General features: G+C 40.3%; 1 protein-coding gene across 1 annotated transcript in view; it reads right to left on the bottom strand.

The window, feature by feature from the left end:
- Positions 1-3,814: 3,814 nt before the first annotated feature.
- The window catches only part of LOC132492114 (histone-arginine methyltransferase CARM1-like), a 255,580-nt gene continuing 238,299 nt past the window's right edge, over positions 3,815-21,095 (bottom strand). Inside the window, exons 12-13 of the mRNA XM_060101347.1 lie at positions 13,663-13,752; positions 3,815-3,848 (exon numbers count right to left, since the gene is read on the bottom strand). Coding sequence (XP_059957330.1) covers positions 3,815-3,848; positions 13,663-13,752 — 124 coding nt within the window. The remainder of the gene's footprint in view (positions 3,849-13,662; positions 13,753-21,095) is intronic.

Genomic DNA, 21,095 nt, shown 5'->3' with positions numbered 1-21,095 from the left:
CTCCCAAACCTGCCCCGCCCCTAGTCTTCTCCATCTGAGTTAAGTAGCCCTTTGTTGCTCAGACCAAAACCCTGGGAGCTGACCTTGACTCTTCTTTTCCTCTCCTACTGACAGCCAATCTATTGGCAAGTTCTGTTACTACTGTCCCCAGAATAGGTCCTAAGTCTGGTCACTTCTCAGCATCTTCACCACTAAAAACCTTGCCCTAACGCCTCACCACTCATGTGTTCTATGGAGATAGCTTCCTAATTGATCTCCCTGTTTCCATTCTTGCCCACACACTGTTTATCGAAAGCAGCCAAAGTGAACCAGCACATGGGATAAATCCAGTCCCATCACCCCTCTGCTTCAAACCTTCAAATTGCCATTATCTCTGCAATAGTAAGTACTCTGCAGATATCTGTTAACAACTGAATAAGAAAGAAAGAGACCCAGTTACCAGTTTGATGCACAACATAGAAATGTACAAATACTGAAGCACCAGGTGAGAGCAGGACCAGCAGCAAAAGCTAACTTGGCACAGAGCCACCCACTGGCTCACTACTCACTACTCAAAGCGTGGGCCATGGCCAGCAGCACGGGCATCACTGGGGAGTGTGTTCGAAATAAAGAATCTCAAGTCACACCCCCAGATCTATTGAATCAGATTCTGCACCTTAACAAGCTCTCCAGGAGATTCATATGCACATTAAAGTTTGAGGAGTAGCACCCAGAGACCACGTGCATCTCCATTTCCTGCCCTAGCCCAGCACCAACTTCTCTAACTGACCATTAGGGTCAAGGAGGTCAACACACCCGCTTCTCATTTGTAGCATCGCTCAGTGGGCCCGGCAAGGCAATTCCAATTGCCCACAGGTTTTGCCAAATTGCAAACCCTAAAATTGCCAGTCTCCATGCACATGCAAACCTAGTGTGCCCGATTCTAAAGCTCGTGATGTTTAACTTCTCCATTTTTGAAAGAACATGGCCCTGGAGTTTTTGTTTTGATACACACATTCTTTCATTCTAATTTCTAGGTATTTCCTAATACCTGGGAAACAGTGCCAGTCGCCTCTGGTGCTCCTGAGGTATAAGTGCTTTTGTTGTGTCCCCCCAATGATCTCTCTTCTGGTGAGTTACAGATAAATGGGATTTCCATATTACTTCACGTATATTAATATAACACTGATGGATTTTGTTTTTAATGGAAACAATATACTGCAAATATTAAACTAATATATTTTTATTTCTTCCTTAAGTCATCACCCTTTAGTTCATCCTTTACATAGACTTTTTGATCCAGGGCAAGAGGGTGAATGAATGAAGGAATGAGTAAATGAATGAGATGACTTCTTTAGCCACAACATGTTTAAAATTAGGTTATGAACAGAAAGTGGAATTTTCTAAATTCCTTTCATATCAAAGAGACCCAGACAAGAGTTCCTTCTGTAAGTAGATAAGATGCTACTCCACACTGGACAGCCAGATCTTGAGACTGCTATCCTAAGGTAGAGGAATACGGTTATAAAGTAGGGGAAGTAATAGTCACTCCTTCTGCCCCAAGGAATTATAGGTTCCAGAGGGGAGAGAGAGTGGCAGATGGGGGTGGTCAGGCATGTGCCCCTTTTCCTCTTATAATTGGAAGCACAGAAGTTTTAGAAAGGGTATCAACATGGAGCTGGGAAGAGAAACCAATAAGAATCTATTTCCTATGGCAATAAAATATGATAATAGCTATATTTAATGATGCAGGCACTGTGTTAAATGCTTTATGTATATCACTGCACCAACCCTCCCAAGAACCCTATTGCTATTACTTCATTTTAGCAGATAAGGACTCAGAGAAGACAGGTGACTGGCTCAAGTTTATATATCTAGTAAGTGACAGAACCAGGATTTGAATCCAGCTTTACTCTAACTAAAGAGCCCTCACCTTTAACCATGGTGCTATTATATTACTTTCAGTAATAACTGATGTAGAACTTGGTTGATTTGCCTGCCTAGGGTCAGCTGAATTCCTCCTCCACACTGCCCCCAAAGAAACCCATGCTTGAGACAAATCTGAATATGTCACTCCTCCACTTAAAAAATGTGGAATGGTTCCTGGTTCCCCGTCTACAGGGTAAAGTCCAAAGTCACCATGGCATCCATCAGGAGAGGAGCCACTGAATGGAACCCGGGATGAACACTTGTACAGAGAGCAGTTACTCTCTTCATTGTCTAATTTCTGCCCCATCCCCTGAGATAAGCTCATGCATTCAACCAGCTTTTGTATAATAGCACAACTTAAAATGGCGTCTCTCTTCTCCATAGATGGATATTCACATTTGAGCAAGGCACTACAGTTCACCTCTGTGGCCAGGGCGTGTGATACGTGCAGTTGCACAGGGTCCTGTGGTTTATCGCTCTGTAGCTGCTGTCCTGAGATCCTTAATACTTTTACCTTTGAATTTGTGTTTTGTCAGTGGAGTATGCTGGGACTACAGCGCACGCGCCTGGGGTTGGTAGCTTCGGCTCACAGGGGGTCCCGCCCTCCCACTGCCTCTCTGGGATCCATCCACTAAGCCCCAGGCTCTGCCTGGCTTCTCCCTCCCTGCCCCTGCCCCTCTGACTACAGTAGCAACCAGGCAGGGTGGCCTGAGTTCTACTGTTACACTCTGCCCCCAGGGGGGTGCAAGGCACAGGCAGAGCTGGATCAGGCATGTGTCCAGCTGTTTCCAGAGGTGGGGAAGAGAAATGCTAGTTCCTGCTCAGGGACTGAGCTCAGTCTGCAAATCCATGGGGCCCTCGCACCCACTCTCAATCTCAGTACTGGGAAGTCACAGTCTCTTGCGGGGTCACCTGTCCACCATGGTTTGGAACAATAAGCTCATGAAAGGAGACACGGACTCATCTACCCAGGCTGGGTCTCTGCATCTTTTTTTTGCACTGAGTGGTACAAATTATGAAGCCTGCTCTGTCTATGGCTCTCTGATGTGTTTCGTTAAATATAGTGGAACTGTCAAGTCACAATAAAATGTGACATTAATATTACTTCCAAGGGTGCTGAGTGCAAGACACTAACAATTTAATAAGCTTAGGCTTTTGTATTGACCTATGTTAATGTGTGATTTCATGCTATTTTGCATGGCAAGGGAAGTTTCTCAGAATTTATTTGATTGCTAGATCAATGTGAAAATGCATTATCGGCCTGCCTTGAGCATGGCCAACTGTTGACCTCTCCAATTAAGTAGACTTGAGAATGAAAATTCAATTATAATGAACAAACGTTTCTTGAACACTTTCTATGAGCCAGGCCCTATGCCAGGCCCTGTGGGGAATATGCAGAGTTGTGAGATCTGTTCCTATCTTCGGAGTGCTTGCAAGCAAGTGGGAAGAGGGAGACATACGTGTGTGGATGACTACGGTATAATACACCGTCTTACCTTATAAGTGCAGAGGAAATGGAATTAGTAGTGCAGCTGAACTGTTTGTAGGCAGCCCCTCATAAGCAGGTGACAGTGGTTCCTTGCCATTCCCGTTCTTGGGGAATGGAACCCTACTTTTTTTCAGGCTGAGTCCATCTCCAGCTCAGAGATAAATCTTGTTCAGTTTAGCCCCTCTGTAGTAATCCCATGTCTCTTGTCACTGACTGGTTTAGAGGTGGGCATGTGACTCATGTCTGGCCACAGAAGCACGAAGGCAAGTCTGTGGTTGCTTCTGAAAGGCTCTTTTGCAGTACGGAGAGCTTTGTGGTTAAGAGCACAGACTCTGGAGTGGACTGCCTGGTTTACAATCCTGGCACCACCACTGTGTGTCATCAGGAAAATTACTTAACCTTTCTGTTTCCATTTCCTCATCTGTTCAATGGGGTTAATAATAATACAGACCTACAGGATTGCTGTAGGATCACAATTCGTTTATGTTTGTAAAGTGCTTAGAAGAGTGCCTGGTACATAATAAGTGTTACATAAGTGATAACCATCATTTCTTTAAGAGGAGACACCAGAAGTGACAGCCTCTTCTTATGACTCTGGACATCGGTGTGTGTAGATGTGACTCCTGTAACTTTCATGGTCTCCTTGTGCCTCTTAAGGGGGCTGACCCATGAGGGAGGATGGCAGAGCCAAAGGGGGGAAGAACCTCGGTCCTTGATGAAAACACCAAGCCACTGAGTCACCAATCCTGGAGTCCACTCTACCTCTGGACTTTTTGTCCTGTGATATGATAAAGTTACTGTTTATTTTCAGTCAGTGCCTCATTTTACTGGCAGTCAAGGGCACAATTTAACCTCTACAGCAACTGCCTGGTGTATGTCCTGGAGCTCCTCAGCCTGTGCGACCTCTAAGTCCCACAGTTGTCCTGGTTGCACTTCCCGAGATGCGGGCTACCTCAGAGCAGCTCCTGACATCAGCTCCTGACCAACTTGCCATGACGGCCCAGGGCTCTGGCCCTGTCTTAATTATGATGTGATGGCTTCATGAAAGACTGAGGTTTCCAAGGTTTCCCTAAATTCAGAATCTACTCTTGATATTCACAGGGGACATGCTTTGAGGTCACTTTCAAATTTGCAAGTAATATGGCAATGTAATTTCCCCATAAAACACAGTAAATTAACACTTAATAAGTAATTCCTTTTGATTCTTAATAATTCTATAAGATATAGGACTGGAGGGGCTTCCCTGGTGGCGCAGTGGTTGAGAGTCCGCCTGCCGATGCTGGGGACATAGGTTCGTGCCCCGGTCTGGGAGGGTCCCGCATGCCGCGGAGCGGCTAGGCCCTTGAGCCATGGCCACTGGGCCTGTGCGTCCGGAGCCTGTGCTCCGCAACGGGGGAGGCCACAACAGTGAGAGGCCCGCGTACCGCCAAAAAAAAAAAAAAAAAAAAAAGATATAGGACTGGAATAAGTAGTAAAGTTACTAGATTCCTCCATTAAAGTAAGCTTACTCTATATCATTTGTTTAGTAACACTAAGAGCTTACTTAAATTTCTAAAAATAGGGTGAAGATGATGAAAATTTTTAAGGAATACCTCGGGATAGTTATTTTTTTTTTTTTTTTTTTTTTTGCGGTATGCGGGCCTCTCACTGTTGTGGCCTCTCCCGTTGCGGAGCACAGGCTCCGGATGCGCAGGCTCAGCGGCCATGGCTCACGGGCCCAGCCGCTCCGCGGCATATGGGATCCTCCCAGACCGGGGCACGAACCCGTATCCCCTGCATCGGCAGGCGGACTCTCAACCACTGCGCCACCAGGGAGGCCCACCTCGGGATAGTTATTGATGACATGGAGATGCATCCTCTGAGTTATTGACAAAAAGACCCTCCCTATCATCCACCCTTGTAGCAGGTATCTGTTATCGAATTTGTGCTTCAGCACAAATTATAAATTATAAATTCATAATATTATAGATCTTCAGGACTGTTCAAAGTTTGGGAAATAATATCAATGTTTTGAATCATTAAAAGTCATGGGTTTCATCTCTTGTGTCCATATCTATAGATTGATAATGGCTTCCTAGGGTGTCAGGCTGAGAAGGACTGTGAGGTCACATCAGGGTTTGGTGGGAAAGAGTGCGGGGATTGATTATGAATGTCTGCCCCGGGTGTGGGTGGAGGCAGTGGCAGCAGCCATATTGTGTTTCTGTAATCCAGGGTTTACAGTTTCTTGAAAAGCAATTAGAACACTGTCAGGCCTCATAAATTGTACCAATGTTTTCTTAGGTCAGTCTCCCAAGGCAATAGAAATAAAGACAAAAATAAACAAATAGGACCTAATCAAACTTACAAGCTTTTGCACAGCAAAGGAAACCATAAACAAAATGAAAAGACGAGCTACCAAACGGGAGAAAATATTTGCAAATGATGTGACCAACAAGGGCTTAGTTTCCAGAATATACAAACAGCTCATATAACTTGACAGTAACAACAACAAAAACAACCCAATCAAGAAGTGGACAGAAGACCTAAATAGACATTTCTCCAAAGAAGACATACAGATGGCCAATAAGCACACGAAAAGATGTTCAACATTGCTAATTATTAGAGAAATGTAAATCAAAACTACAAGGAGGTACCACCTCACACTGGTCAGAATGGCCATCATTAAAAAGTCTACAAATAACAAATGCTGGAGAGGGTGTGGAGAAAAGGGAACTCTCCTACACTGTTGGTGGGTATGTAAGTTGGTACAGCCACTATGGAGAACAGTATGGAGATTCCTTAAAGAACTAAAAATAGAACTACCATATGACCCAGCAATCCCACTCCTGGGCATATATCCAGACAAAACTATAATTCATAAAGATATATGCACCCCTGTGTTCACAGCAGTACCATTCACAATAGCCAAGACATGGAAAAAACCTAAATGTCCATCAATAGATGAATGGATAAAGAAGATGTGGTATTACATATATACAATGGAATACTACTCAGCCATAAAAAACAACAAAATAATGCCATTTGCAGCAACATGTATACAACTAGAGATTATCATACTAAGTGAAGTCAGAAAGAGAAAACCAAATACCATATGAAATCAGTAATATATGAAATCTAAAATATGACACAAATGAACCTATGTATGAAACAGAAACAGAATCATGGACATAGAGAACAGACGGGTGGTTGACAAGGGGGAGGGGGTTGGGGGAGGGATGGAGTGGGAGGTTGGGGTCAGCAGATGTAAGCTATTATATATGGGATGGATAAACAAAAAGGTCCTACTGTACAGCACAGAGAACTATATTCAATATCCTACGATAAACCATAACGGAAAAAATATTTTTAAATGTATATATATGTATAACTGAATCACTTTGCTGTACAGCAGAAATTAACACAACACCGTAAACCAACTATACTTCAATAAAAAAATATTGATTAAAAAAAAAGAACACTGTCAGGCCCGATTCCATTATTCTAATTTCTCTTAACTTCAGGATAGATTTATTTATTTTACCAATGTACATTTATTGAGCACCTTCCATGCACTGGGTGTACTGTTAGGCATTGTGGAAAATTAAAAAGTGAATCGGTCTCTGATCCAACCCACAAAGAACCAGTTAATAGAAGAGAAAGATGTGTGTGTTTATGGTAGGAAGTGATAAAATGCTGCATGAAAGGGTTCGTTCAAGAAGGGAGACACATTAAAGGTAGGAAAGGGTACTTTTAGAGAGGCACACTGGTGAGGGTGAGTTGCAAGGAAGCCTTGCAGTCTTGGGAGTAAGACTGTTGGAATGGATAGAAGGAGAAGGCTATTTCAAACTGAGCTGCCAGAAGGAGTGAAAGCACCAGAGTGGAAAGCTGACGGCTGTGGGTGACCGGCTGACTGATGAGAATATGTAACTGCTCTTTATCCCAGGTTCCCCCACAGAGTGAGCAGGTTGCCTCTTGGGCTTCATTAGACTGTGGTGCTGACGTGACATCCATTTTTATAAGGGTTGTTAAGCCAGGGGAAAACCCGCTCTTTAGAAAGATCATCTTTCACCACCATTTGAAGTGTGACATACAACAAATGTCTTAACGTAAAGGAGAGGCCTACTGGTGTCTCACACTGTACATTTTTATTGTAAACCTAAGAGGACTGACAAAGGTTCCATCTTTATTTTCTTAACTACACACAGAGTCATCAAATATTGCCAATGAAGAACATTCCTGACATCATATTATTCCATGACCTGAATAAAGCAAAAATTCTTTAACACATCGCTGAGCTAGGCACTAGCTATGATTTACTGAAAATATTTGTAAGAACAGATTAAAATTGCAAATAGATCACCCCTCACATGCTCTAATGTCATGTCATACATATGCATATGTTATAAACATGAGGTAGCATTTTGTTCAATTTCTTTTTTAAATACTTCAAAAATTAAAGCAACGTTGTTGGCTTTACTATAAAAAACAACAACAACAACAACCAGAAAAGAAAGTCATTCTTCGGCTACATGCAGAAAGCTGTTAAGGACCAGTCCAGCTAAAGAAGCACCAAGAAATAGATTTGTCAGTAAAATAAGGATGCACATTTTAAAGTTAAGGTGGAAAAAAGGAACTTAAATAAACCTAAACATCCTTGTAAAATTTAGAATGCATGTGAACATGAAGGATTAACTTGCATGTCAAGGGACTTCTCAGGCCTTCATTTACTTATGGCTTGGCTTGTCACTATCTTCTAAGCAAACCTAAAACAGAGAAGGTGATTCTGTGACACTGAGTAATTAAATTCCACCAGATCCAAACCTACAGGCAAGCCGGTTGTCTGTTCACATCCCCTCCTTCCCTCCCTGCCCCCTCTTACTTCCTTCTTCCTGCTCCATGCTGTTTCCTGGAGTTTTTATGGGCAGCCTTAGATCTGTATTTACCCACTATATTTAGTGAGTTTGATTATGCATAGCCTAAATTCAGATCTGAGATGATGATCCAGATTTTTGTTCACTGAAAGACTTTTGCTTTTTTTATAGGTTTACAGCAAAGACTAAGCACCGGCTTCTTTCTCCCTTTCCTTGCTATTCAATAGGCTCGTTTTGCCTCAGGGCTTTGCCCTTCCTGCTCTCCTGTAGAAGGCTCTGCGTGCATGTCTGCCCAGGCTGGTTCCTTCCTGACATTTGTGTCTTCACTCTGTGGCTACCTCTTTGGAGAGGCCTAGAAGATCGCTCCATGTAAATAACACCCACCCCCCGATGCCTGGCCTTGCCACTGTCCAGCACATCACTCTGTTCATTTGTTTTCTGCTATCCCTTTTTCATTAAGTTTTTATATAATTAAAGTATGTTTACAGATACAGTAAAGTTCACCCTTTTTAGTGTCCAGGTCTGCAAGTTTTGACAAACACATAAAGACATACTGCCACGATTACAATCAGGATCTAGAAAAATTCCATCGCCCTGCACAATGTTCCCATACCCCCTTTATAGTCAACCCTCTCCCAACCCTAGCTCTGATCTGTTTCCTGTATTTACAGTGTTCCCTTTGCCAGAATGTCATAGAAATGGAGTCACATAGTATGTAGCCTTTTAAGTCTGGCTTTTTTTCACTTAGCATACATAATGTAGTTGAGATTCAGCTGTATTATTACATGTATCAGTACTACATTTCTTCTGACTGCTGAAAATTATTCCATTGTATGGATGCTATTCATTCTCCATTTGAAAGACGTTCCATCTATTTCCAATTTTTTGTGATTATAAATAAAGATACAATAAACATTCAAATACAGTTTTCATTTCACTGTGTAAATACCCAGGAGTGGGATTGCTGGGTGATATGGTAAGTGAATTTTTTTTTTTTTTTTTTCTTTTTGCGGTATGCGGGCCTCTCACTGTTGTGGCCTCTCCCGTTGCGGAGCACAGGCTCCGGACGCGCAGGCCCAGCGGCCATGGCTCACGGGCCCAGCCGCTCCGCGGCATATGGGATCCTCCCAGACCGGGGCACGAACCCGTATCCCCTGCATCCGCAGGCGGACTCTCAACCACTGCGCCACCAGGGAGGCCCGGTAAGTGAATTTTTAATGATAGAAGAAACTATTCAACTGTTTTCCAAAGTGGCTGTACCATTTTGTATTCCAACCAGCAAAGAATGAGAGTTCCAGGAGCTCCACGTATTCCTCAGCACTTGGTATTGTCAGGATTTTTATTTTAGTCATTCTAATAGGTGTGTAATGGTATGTCATTATGGTTATAATGTGCATTTTCCGTAATGACTAACGATGTTGAACATCTTTTCATGTGCTTATTTGCTATTATACCTTCTGTGATAAAGTATCTGTTCAAATCTTTTGCTCTTTAAAAAAATCATTATTTTCTTATTATTTTTCTTATTATTTTTGAGAGTATTGCATCACACCTTCTTTTTAATATTCTGGATACTAGTTTTTTTCTCAGATATATGATTTCCAAATATTTTCACCCAGTTTGTGACTTATCTTTTCATTCATTTTTAATTTTGATAAAGGACAGTTTATCATTTTTTTCTTTTCATGAATTGTTTCTGGTGCCATATCTATGAAACTACTGTCTAATCCAAGGTCACAAAAACTTTCTTCTATGCTTTACATTTTAATCTATGATCCTTTTGATCTCGAGTTAATTTTTAGAGATGGTGTGAGATATGGGAGGAATTTTTTTTTTAATGGCATACTGATATCCAATCATTCCAGCACCACTTTTTAAAGACTATCACTTCTCCATTGAGTTGCCTTTGCAACTTTGTTGAAAATCGATTGACATATACGTTTGGGTCCGTTTCTGATCTCTATTTCTTTCCATTCATCTGTATGCCATCCATTCATCAGTACTGCACTGCCGTGATTACTGTAGCTTTCTTTTAATTCTTGAAATCAGGTAGACATTACTCTGTTTATCTTTTTCAGAGGTTACCACTGTCTGAAATTATCTTATTTATTTGCTTACTTTCCTGATGTCTGTTGGGAGACATCAAACCATGAGACCAGGGAGTTTGTACCCATCTCATTGTCTCTTATACCCCAGCACTGAGAAGAGTGCCTGGCACACAATAATTACTTAATAAACTGGTTGAAAAAAAGCACAAAGGAAACCAATATTTAACTTGAGGAAATCAAGGGAACTTAGTATTTTGGGGGAAGAAGGGTCAAATTGTTTTGTGAGAAGCCATGAGTAGAACAGAAGCTTGGCTTGCGCTGTGAGCATGGAAGATGAAGTGCTCTTTGGGCCATGGCATCTTGGTCACAGTCCTTTTAGGAGCCATCAGGAGCTCCATGGGGCCACATTCATTCACTCATTCAGCAAGTGTTTGTCTAGCACCTAATGTGCTAGATACTGCATTACACTGCATTATAAACGGCAGTAGGCAAAATCTTGTGCTCATGGTATATGGCTTTGCAGACAAATAAAATAATAATTGAGACACAGCCATCCGGGTGCCCTAAAAGTGGTATCTGCACAGGGCTCTTTGAGTGATGTGCGAGGGGCATCTCAGCCAGCCTCAGGCTTCGGAGGCTTCTCAGAAGTGAGCAAACTTGATTAAGGTCTCAAGTTTCAATAGGAAACTTTGGGCCCCAGCTTCCCTTAGTGGGACTTGGCAACAGTACCTCAGAGCTCTCTCTCCTGGTGCTCTGAAGCAGCTTCAGCTGTTTCTGGGTTTGGGGCACCCGTGGTGGTGGTTTTATGGATTAACACTCTCTTGGTGCCCTCTACTTCTCCTTCGTGTCACTATTGCAGTTAGGATGATATAATTAATTATGCAGAAAGCTATTTAGTGCCCACTTCCCTCCCACTACAATGAGAGTTTCATGGAGGCAGGGGCTGCACCTGCCCTGGTCACAGCTGCATTTCCACAGCCCAGCACAGTGAGTGGCCCAGCCAGGTCATGGGACAGACTGTGTGGGACCCTAATGATGAAGGACTAGTCTCACAGTTCTTAGAAAATCTACTAGGTTACAGGAGAACTTTCCCTCCCTGATGGAGTAGTTTTGTGCCTTTGCTCACTTTTAGGAACAGCTGTTAGCTCTTCTTTTATTTTCAAATTACTTTAAAATAATTAATAGTCAAAATAAAAGTCCCCCGACCCTGCCCAAGGAGAAAGAGAAACTTTCACATTATGTGTAATGGTGGATGCTCATGTGTTCAGCAATTAATTTATTGATCTTGACACGTTTTTAGCACGTCACTGGTGGCCAGATGGTCCTGGGGACCTGCCAAAACCCCAAAATGAATCTTCTGCTTTTGTGTGTCAGTAGGGCCTACTGTGCCCTAAAAATGGGAGGAATAAAAAGCATATTACCAATTGTTCCTCTGGGTAATGCCATTTATTTTAATTCTCCCAAATACACACATACAATACACACACACACACACACACACACACACACTCTCTCTCTCTCTCTCCCCCCCTTGGGCTGATGCTTCTCGGTTGCTGCAATAGCAAACTGGAGAGGAGAAAGATATTAACACTGTTGGACATTTAACTAAGCACCTACTATATACCAAGTACTCGTCAAAAATTCTGTCAGTTGGCCCACATCTCCACTGAGGAAACCGAGGCCTAGACATCAGGAAGGGATAGTGAAGAAATATAGTCAAGGTCTATGATTCCCAGGGAAGTTACATTTTCAAGCACCTCATTTGCTTAATTAAATACATGAATCAGACTTGCTGCTGAGTGAGGGAAAAGGGGAAAAGGAAAAGTATCTGCCCCTTGCTCCACTGTCCATCTGTTTGACAGGGCTGTAGCCATCATAGGCATCAGCAGACCTTTGACACTCTCACTTTGACCTTGTGGCTACTGTGTTTATGTCTTCGTGCGAAGCAGGGGCTGGCCAAGGCCCGGGCCCTCTCTCCGTGGTTTTCTGGTTCAAACCTCGGTCTTTGCGATGAAGTGGAAGGGGGACTCAGAGTTACTAGCTTATGTGGTTCTTTCATTCAAAAGTGGGTTTTCTGAAACCCTACAAGAATTCATTTTCTTTTCCAAAACCCGTATGATTCTGTTTGGAATGAACTACAAATCAACATCTATTTACTCAGAGAGAGAGCTGGTGAGCGGAGAACAGGAAGAAAAGAAAGTGGCATTTATCGAGCACCGGTTATGTGATCTACTAAGTACTTGGACATGTTATAGATCCTTGCAATCGCCTGGTGAGGTATGCTGTTTATCCCATCTTACAGATGAGAAAACTGAGGGCTAGGCAGATTCAACAGTACTGGTGAGTAGTCAGCCTGTTCTCTCTGAGGCCAAAACCTGTGCCCTTTGCTTAACATGGCAGGATTGTGCAAGGGGATGGGAGAGAGGACTTCTCTCTTCCCTTGGAATTCGAGACAGATCCAAATCCCTAACTGGCAATAGGTTTCAAAGAGTCACACCATGTGTGACAGCCTACATACAACATATACAATTACAGCCTTGCCTCCACTGCTTCAAGGTCAACATTTCCTTTTCCCATCTTGGCCAAAGAATTCTTGGTGTGGTTCCCTGAGTTTCCTCTTTTCTTCAAGCTTTTTAATACTATACAGACATGATGCTTTGAATTAAAGCCTTGGGGAGACATTAAAATATGAGAGAAAAGTCACTTTCTATTAAGAAAGTCAAGAGTGACAGTGTCCAGTGGTTTTATTTGCGTGGTTGATGTCATGTGTGGATATTTAACTGGCTCATATTGAATAGCTATACAAATGGGGAGATTTTCCAGAAACATTTGTTGTATCCAACCCACTGTGGCAAGTTCTTCATATCAGACAAAGTCTGCACAGCTGCCAAAGAAAATTATGTCCTGACTTACATGATCTCAAAAAAAACATCTAAAAAATTTACTTTAAATGGACTCATGTTTTAGGTGTATTGGAATAACTGTTACATAAAATCATCCCATAGTGAATGAAGGTCAAAGAAGATCATCTTTAAACTCTACATTTTGCAGATGAGAAAACTGAATGCCAGAAGGAAAGTGACTTTACCTGAGGTCACACAGCTCTCTACAGCTCAGTTGTAAGGAGAATTCACTTTGTAGGACTCTCCTGCACTGTATCAGGATCAGATTGTTATATATTGAATTCTATTTAATGGAACATAAAACACTCAACTCCATATCAGGATCCAAGTCTCCTTAGAGAAGAAGAATAGATGCTTTTTCTCCTCTTAGGAAAGGTGGAATTATTCTAAACCTCTTTACCTAGTCATATGGTCAGTTGAGATCCTATACACATAGGTGTGAAATGGATGAGGGCATTTCTTACCTACAGAAAGGATTCTTTAAATCGAGGGTGTTCCCAGACCTGAAGCCTGTCTGGTTTACCAGCGCCACGATCTGAATGTCATAGCTCTGTCTGTAAGGCAGAAAAAGAAAACCAACATATCAACTCACAAAGCTGGTGTTAGCCAGTCACATATATTTAGGGCATCTTCTTTTTTCCTTTTTTTTCTACTTTTTTGGGCGCACCATGTGGCATGTGGGATCCTAGTTTGCTGACCAGGGATTGAACCTATGCCCCCTGCAGTGGAAGCGTGGAGTCTTAACCACCACTGGACCACCAGGGAAGTCCTGGGCATCATCTACGCATACCTACTTCATGCGGGTTTTAAGAGCATGTGTTTGGCATCTTATACATTTCTGCATCTGTTTATTTGGATACGATTAATATTGGTAGAGGCAATTGAAGGCTTGTTTGCTTGCAAACTGTTTATTACAAGAGTCTGATAGCTATAATTTCTGGATTTAAATATTACAAAGGTAATGGTATTTCTGGTTGATTAAAGTATTTTAAAAAAACTTTATCAATATCAAAGGCAGAAATGGCTTTAAGTAACAGAGACCCTTTATGGGTCACCACTGATGTACCAAAACAATCTTAATCATACGAGAATTGGCTAAGCTAAAATCTCAAACTGACGTAAAACAGCCAACAAATGTGATTGATTTTAAGAGACCCCAGATGAAGGCTCAAGCAATTACAGTGAGAAGAAGCGGCTAATAATAACAAGTAATATGCTATATCCTGATGACTAATCTGAAGTGGTTATGTTTGTGGGATTTTTATTAGTCATTCTCAAGAATATATGTATTTCTTTTGGTTATAAAAGGGTGACATACTCACTGTAGAAAAATAAGGAAAAATAGAAATAGAATAATCCATAATGTCACTAGACAAGGATTCCTTCAACTAGCATTGTAGAATATTTCCCCTCTATGTAATTTTCCCTCTCTATATTTATAAATTTTTAGCAAAATCATGCTTAAATTGCTTAAATAGTCCTTCTTATCTCCTTATTTTATTTAACGTTAGCCTTTATCCTATAATTCTCAACAATGTATTCTTCAATACCATTATGTGGGTATAGCACAATTCACTTAGCAATTTCTCATTGTTAAACATTTATGTTTTTATAATAACATATTATTACTTATGGTAACAAAAATCTGGTTTTATGACAGAAATTCTCTGCAAAAGACATTCCTGTAATATATCTTTATGTACTATCTAGGATTATATTTCTTGGGATAAATTCCTAGAGGTAGACTCACCAGGCTAAAGCATATAAAACATATTTAAGGCTCTCAAGACCTACTGCTAAAATATCTTCCAGAAAGTGTACCAAATTACTTCCTCACCTACAAAGCATAAAACTACTAATTTCATTACACTTTTTCCAATTCTTAATATTTAAATGTTTGGGATTAAAGTATTATTATTTTAATTTTAATTTCCTTGGCAACTAGGCTTCTTTTTTAAATTCCAGAAATTAGTGAGTGATATAAATCCCTCCCTATCATTACCAATAGTGGCCTGGGTAGGTTTAAATATAAGGTCAGAATCTGTGAAACCAGTAACTCAAGGTCTAGATTTTACTGAGGACAAACAAAATAAGCCATATATATATTTTTAAGCACTCATTTCTGTGGGCATTTTATTTTTGTATTTTTAAACATCTTAATTGGAGTATAATTGCTTTACAATGTTGTGTTAGTTTCTGCTGTATTACAGTGAATCAGCTATATGCATATGTATATTTCCATATCCCCTCCCTCTTGCATCTCCCTCCCACCTTCCCTATCCCACCCCTCTAGGTGGACACAAAGCACCGAGCTGACCTCCCAGTTCTACGTGGCTTCTCCCCACTAGCTATCTATTTTACATTTGGTAGTGTATGTATGTCCATGCCACTCTCTCACTTCGTCCCAGCTTACCCTTCCCCCTCCCCGTGTCCTCAAGTCCATTCTCTAGGTCTGCGTCTTTATTCCTGTACTCTCCCTAGATTCATCAGAACGACTTTTTTTTTTTTGATACCATATATATGTGTTAGCATATGGTATTGGTTTTTCTCTTTCTGACTTACTTCACTCTGTATGACAATCTCTAGGTGCATCTACGTCACTATAAATAACTCAATATCGTTTCTTTTTATGACTGAGTAATATTCCATTGTATATATGTGCCACATCTTCTTTATCCATTCATTGTCAATGGACACTTAGGTTGCTTCCATGTCCTGGCTACTGTAAATAGTGCTGCAATGAACACTGTGGTACATGACTCTCTTTGAATTATGGTTTTATCAGGGTATATGGTCAGCAGTGGGACTGCTGGGTCATATGGTAGTTCTACTTTTAGTTTTTAAAGAACCTCCATTGTTCTCCAGAGTGGCTGTATGAATTTACATTCCCACTAACAGTGCAAGAGGGTTCTCTTTTTTCCACACCCTCTCCAGCATTTATTGTTTGTAGATTTTTTGGTGATGAACATTCTGACAGGTGTAAGGTGATACCTCATTGTAGTTTTGATTTGCATTGCTCTAATGATTAGTGATGTTGAGCATCTTTTCATGTGTTTGTTGGCAATCTGTGTATCTTCTTTGGAAGAATATCTGTTTAGGTCTTCTGCCCATTTTTTGGATTGGGTTGTTTGTTTTTTTTGATATTGAGCTGCATGAGCTGCTTGTAAATTTTGGAGATTAATCCTTTGTCAGTTGCTTCATTTGCAAATATTTTCTCCCATTCTGAGGGTTGCCTTTTTGTCTTGTTTATGGTTTCCTTTGCTGTGCAAAAGCTTTTAAGTTTGATTAGGTCTCATTTGTTTACTTTTGTTTCTATTTCCATTACTCTAGGAGGTGGGTCAAAAAGGATCTTGCTGTGATTGATGTCATAGAGTGTTCTGGCTATGTTTCCCTCTGAGTTTTATAGTGTCTGGCCTTACATTTAGGTCTTTAATCCATTTTGAGGTTATTTTTGTGTACAGTGTCAAGAAGTGTTCTAATTTCATTCTTTTACATGTAGCTGTCCAGTTTTCCCAGCACCACTTATTGAAGAGGCTATCTTTTCTCCACTGTATATTCTTGCCTCCTTTATCAAAAATAAGGTGACCATCTGTGTGTAGGTTTATCTCTGGGCTTTCTATCCTGTTCATTGATCTATATTTCTGTTTTTGTGCCAGTATCATACTGTCTTGAATACTGTAGCTTTGTTGTATAGTCTGAAGTCCAGGAACCTGATTCCTCCAGCTCCGTTTTTCTTTCTCAAGATTGCTTTGGCTATTCAGGGTCTTTTGTGTTTCCACATAAATTGTGAAATATTTTGTTCTAGTTCTGTGAAAAATGCCACTGGTAGTTAAACAGGGATTTCACTGAATCTGTAGATTGCTTTGGGTAGTACAGTCATTTTTGCAATGTTGATTCTTCCAATACAAGAACACGGTATCTCTCTCCATCTGTTTGTATCATCTTTAATTTCTTTCATCAGTGTCTTATACTTTTCTGCATACAGATCTTTTGTCTCCTTAGGTAGGTTTATTCCTAGGTATTTTATTCTTTTTGTTTCAGTGGTGAATGGGAGTGTTTCCTTAATTTCTTTTTCAGATTTTTTCATCATTAGTGTATAGGAATGCAAGAGATTTCTGTGCATTTATTTTGTATCCTGCTACTCTACCAAATTCATTAATTAGGTCTAATAGTTTACTGGTAGCATCTTTAGGATTCCCTATGTATAGTATCATGTCATCTGCAAACAGTGACAGTTTTACTTCTTCTTTTCCAATTTCGATTACTTTTATTTTTTTCCTGTCTGATCGCTGTGGCTAAAACTTCCAAAACTATGTTGAATAACAGTGGTGAGAGTGGGCAACCTTGTCTTGTTCCTGATCTTAGAGGAAATGGTTTCAGTATTTCACCATTGAGAACGATGTTGCCTGTGGGTTTGTCATATATGGCCTTTATTATGTTGAGGTAGGTTCCCTCTATGCCTACTTTCTGGAGAGTTTTTGTCATAAATAGGTGTTGGATTTTGTCAAAAGCTTTTTCTGCATCTATTGAGTTGATCATATGGATTTTACCCTTGAAGTTGTTAATATGGTGTATCACATTGATTGATTTGCATATTGTGAAGAATCCTTGCATTCCTGGGATAAACCCCACTTGATCATGGTGTATGATCCTTTTAATGTGTGGTTGGATTCTGTTTGCTAGTATTTTGTTGAGGATTTTTGCATCTATGTTCATCAGTGATATTGGCCTGTAGTTTTCTTTTTTTGTGACATCTTTGTCTGGTTTTGGTATCAGGGTGATGGTAACTTTGTAGAATGAGTTGGGGAGTGTTCCTTCCTCTGCTACATTTTGGAAGAGTTTGAGCAGGACAGATGTTACCTCTTCTCTAAATGTTTGACAGATTTTGCCTGCGAAGACATTTGGTCCTGGGCTTTTGTTTGTTGGAAGATTTTTAATCACAGTTTCAGTTTCAATGCTTGTGATTGGTCTGTTTATATTTTCTCTTTCTTCCTGGATCAGTCTCAGAAGGTTTTGCTTTTCTAAGAATTTATCCATTTCTTCCAGGTTGTCCATTTTATTGGCATAGAGTTGCTTGTAGTAATCTCTCATGATTCTTTGTATTTCTGCAGTGTAAGTTGTTACTTCTCTTTTTTCATTTCTAATTCTGTTGATTTGAGTCTTCTCCTTTTCTTGATGAATCTGGCTAATGGTTTATCAATTTTGTTTATCTTCTCAAAGAACCAGCTTTTAGTTTTATTGATCTTTGCTATTGTTTCCTTCATTTCTTTTTCATTTAATCTCATCTGATCTTTATGATTTCTTTCCTTCTGCTAACTCTGGGGTTTTTTTTTTTTGTTCTTCTTTCACTAATTGCTTTAGGTGTAAGGTTAGGTTGTTTGTTTGAGATGTTTCTTGTTTCTTAAGGTAGGATAGTGTTGCTATAAACTTCCCTCTTAGAACTGTTTTTGCCGCATCCCATAGGTTTTGGGTTGTCGTGTTTTCATTGTCGTTTCTAGGTATTTTTTGATTTCCTCTTTGATTTCTTCAGTGATCTCTCAGTTATTTAGTAACATATTGTTTAGCCTCCATGTGTTTGTATTTTTTACAGATTTTTTTCCCTGTAATTGATATCTAGTCTCATAGCACTGTGGTCAGAAAAGATACTTGATATGATTTCAATTTTCTTAAATTAACCAAAGCTTCATCTGTGACCCAGGATATGGTCTAACCTGGAGAATGTTTCATGAGCACTTGAGAAGAAATTGTATTCTGTTGTTTTTGGATGGAATGTCCTATAGATATCAATTAAGTCCATCTTGTTTAACGTGCCATTTAAAGCTCGTGCGTCCTTATTTATTTTCATTTTGGATGATCTGTCCATTGGTGAAAATGGGGTGTTAAAGTCCCCTATTATTATTACGTTACTGTTGATTTTCCCTTTTATGCCTGTTAGTATTTGTCTTATGCATTGAGGTGCTCCTATGTTGGGTGCATAAATATTTACAATTGTTATATCTTCTTCTTGGATTGATCCCTTGCTCATTCTGTAGTGTCCTTCTTTGCCTCTTGTAATACTCTTTATTTTATTTTTTATTTTTTTCTTTTTTTTGCGGTATGCGGGCCTCTCACTGTTGTGGCCACTCCCGCTGCGGAGCACAGGCTCCGGACGCGCAGGCCCAGCGGCCATGGCTCACGGGCCCAGCCGCTCCGCGGCATATGGGATCCTCTCAGACCGGGGCACGAACCCGTATCCCCTGCATCGGCAGGCGGACTCTCAACCACTGCGCCACCAGGGAGGCCCAATACTCTTTATTTTAAAGTCTATTTTGTCTGATACGAAAATTGTTACTCCAGCTTTCTTTTGATTTCCATTTGCATGGAATATCTTTTTCCATCCCCTCACTTTCAGTCTGTATGTGTCCCTAGGTCTGAAGTGGGTCTCTTGTAGACAGCATATGTACAGGTCTTGTTTTTGTATCCATTCAGCCAGGCTATGTCGTTTGGTTGGGGCATTTAATCCATTTATATTTAAGGTAATTATCGATATGTATGCTCCTATTACCATTTCCTTGATTGTTTTGGGTTTGTTTTTGTAGGCCTTTTCCTTCTCTTGTGTTTCCTGCCTAGAGAAGTTCCTTTAGCATTTGTTGTAAAGCTAGTTTGGTGGTGCTGAATTCTCTTAACTTTTGCTTATCTGTAAGGGTTTTAATTTCTCCATGGAATCTGAATGAGATCCTTGCTGGGTAATCTTCATTGTAGGTTTTTCTCTTTCGTCACTTTAAATATGTCCTGCCACTCCCTTCTGGCTTGCAGAGTTTCTGCTGAAAAATTAGCTGTTAACTTTATGGGGATTCCCTTATATATTATTTGTGGCTTTTCCCTTGCTACTTTTAATATTTGTTCTTTGTATTTAACTTTTTGATAGTTTGATTAATATGTGTCTCTGCGTGTTTCTCTTTGGGTTTATCCTGTATAGGACTCTCTGTGCTTCCTGGACTTGATTGACTATTTCTTTTCCCACGTTAGGGAAGTTTTCAACTATAATCTCTTCAAATATTTTCTCAGACCCTTTCTTTTTCTCCTCTTCTTCTGGAACCCCCATAATTCAAATGTTGGTGCGTTTAATGTTCTCCCAGAGGTCTCTGTGACTGTCCGCACTTCTTTTCATTCTTTTTTCTTTATTCTGCTCCCTGGCAGTTACTTCCACCATTTTATCTTCCAGCTCACTTATCTGTTCTCCTGCCTCAGTTATTCTGTTATTGATTCCTTCTAGAGTATTTTTAATTTCAGTAATTGTGTTGTTTATCACTGTCTGCTTGCTCTTTACTTCTTCCAGATCCTTGTTAAATATTTCTTGTATTTTCTCCATTCTATTTCTGAGATTTTGGATCATTCTTACTATCATTTCTCTGAATTATTTTTCAGGTAGGTTGTTCACTGTGTCTTCATTTATTTGATCTTGTAGGTTTTTACCTTGCTTCTTCATCTGTAATTTTTTTTTGTCATTTCTTTTTTTTAAATTTTTTGATGGGTGGTGCTATATTCCTGTCTTACTGCTTGTTTGGCCTGAGACATCCAGCACTGGAATTTGCAGGCTTTGGATACAGCCGGGTCTTGGTGCTGAGATGAGGACCTCTGGGTGGCCTCACTCTGATTGATATTCCCTGGGGTCTGAGGTTCTCTGTTAGTCCAGCGGTTTGGACTCAGAGCTCCCACCACAGGAGCTCAGGCCTGACCTCTGGCCTGGGAACCAAGATCCCACAAGTTTCGTGGCATGGTAAAAAAAAAAAAAAAAAAAGAATATAAAAAGAAAGAAAGAAAAAAAAGGAGCAGTACAATATCAAAGAATAAAAAACAAAATAAATTCAGAAAGATAAAAAATATATTAGAAAAATAAAACTATAATTGAAACAAC

This window comes from Mesoplodon densirostris, chromosome 6 (genome assembly GCF_025265405.1).
Source record: "Mesoplodon densirostris isolate mMesDen1 chromosome 6, mMesDen1 primary haplotype, whole genome shotgun sequence".
Taxonomy (NCBI): domain Eukaryota; kingdom Metazoa; phylum Chordata; class Mammalia; order Artiodactyla; family Ziphiidae; genus Mesoplodon; species Mesoplodon densirostris.
Note: the sequence above shows the minus strand (reverse complement) of the source record. Positions and strands in the feature narration are given on the sequence as shown.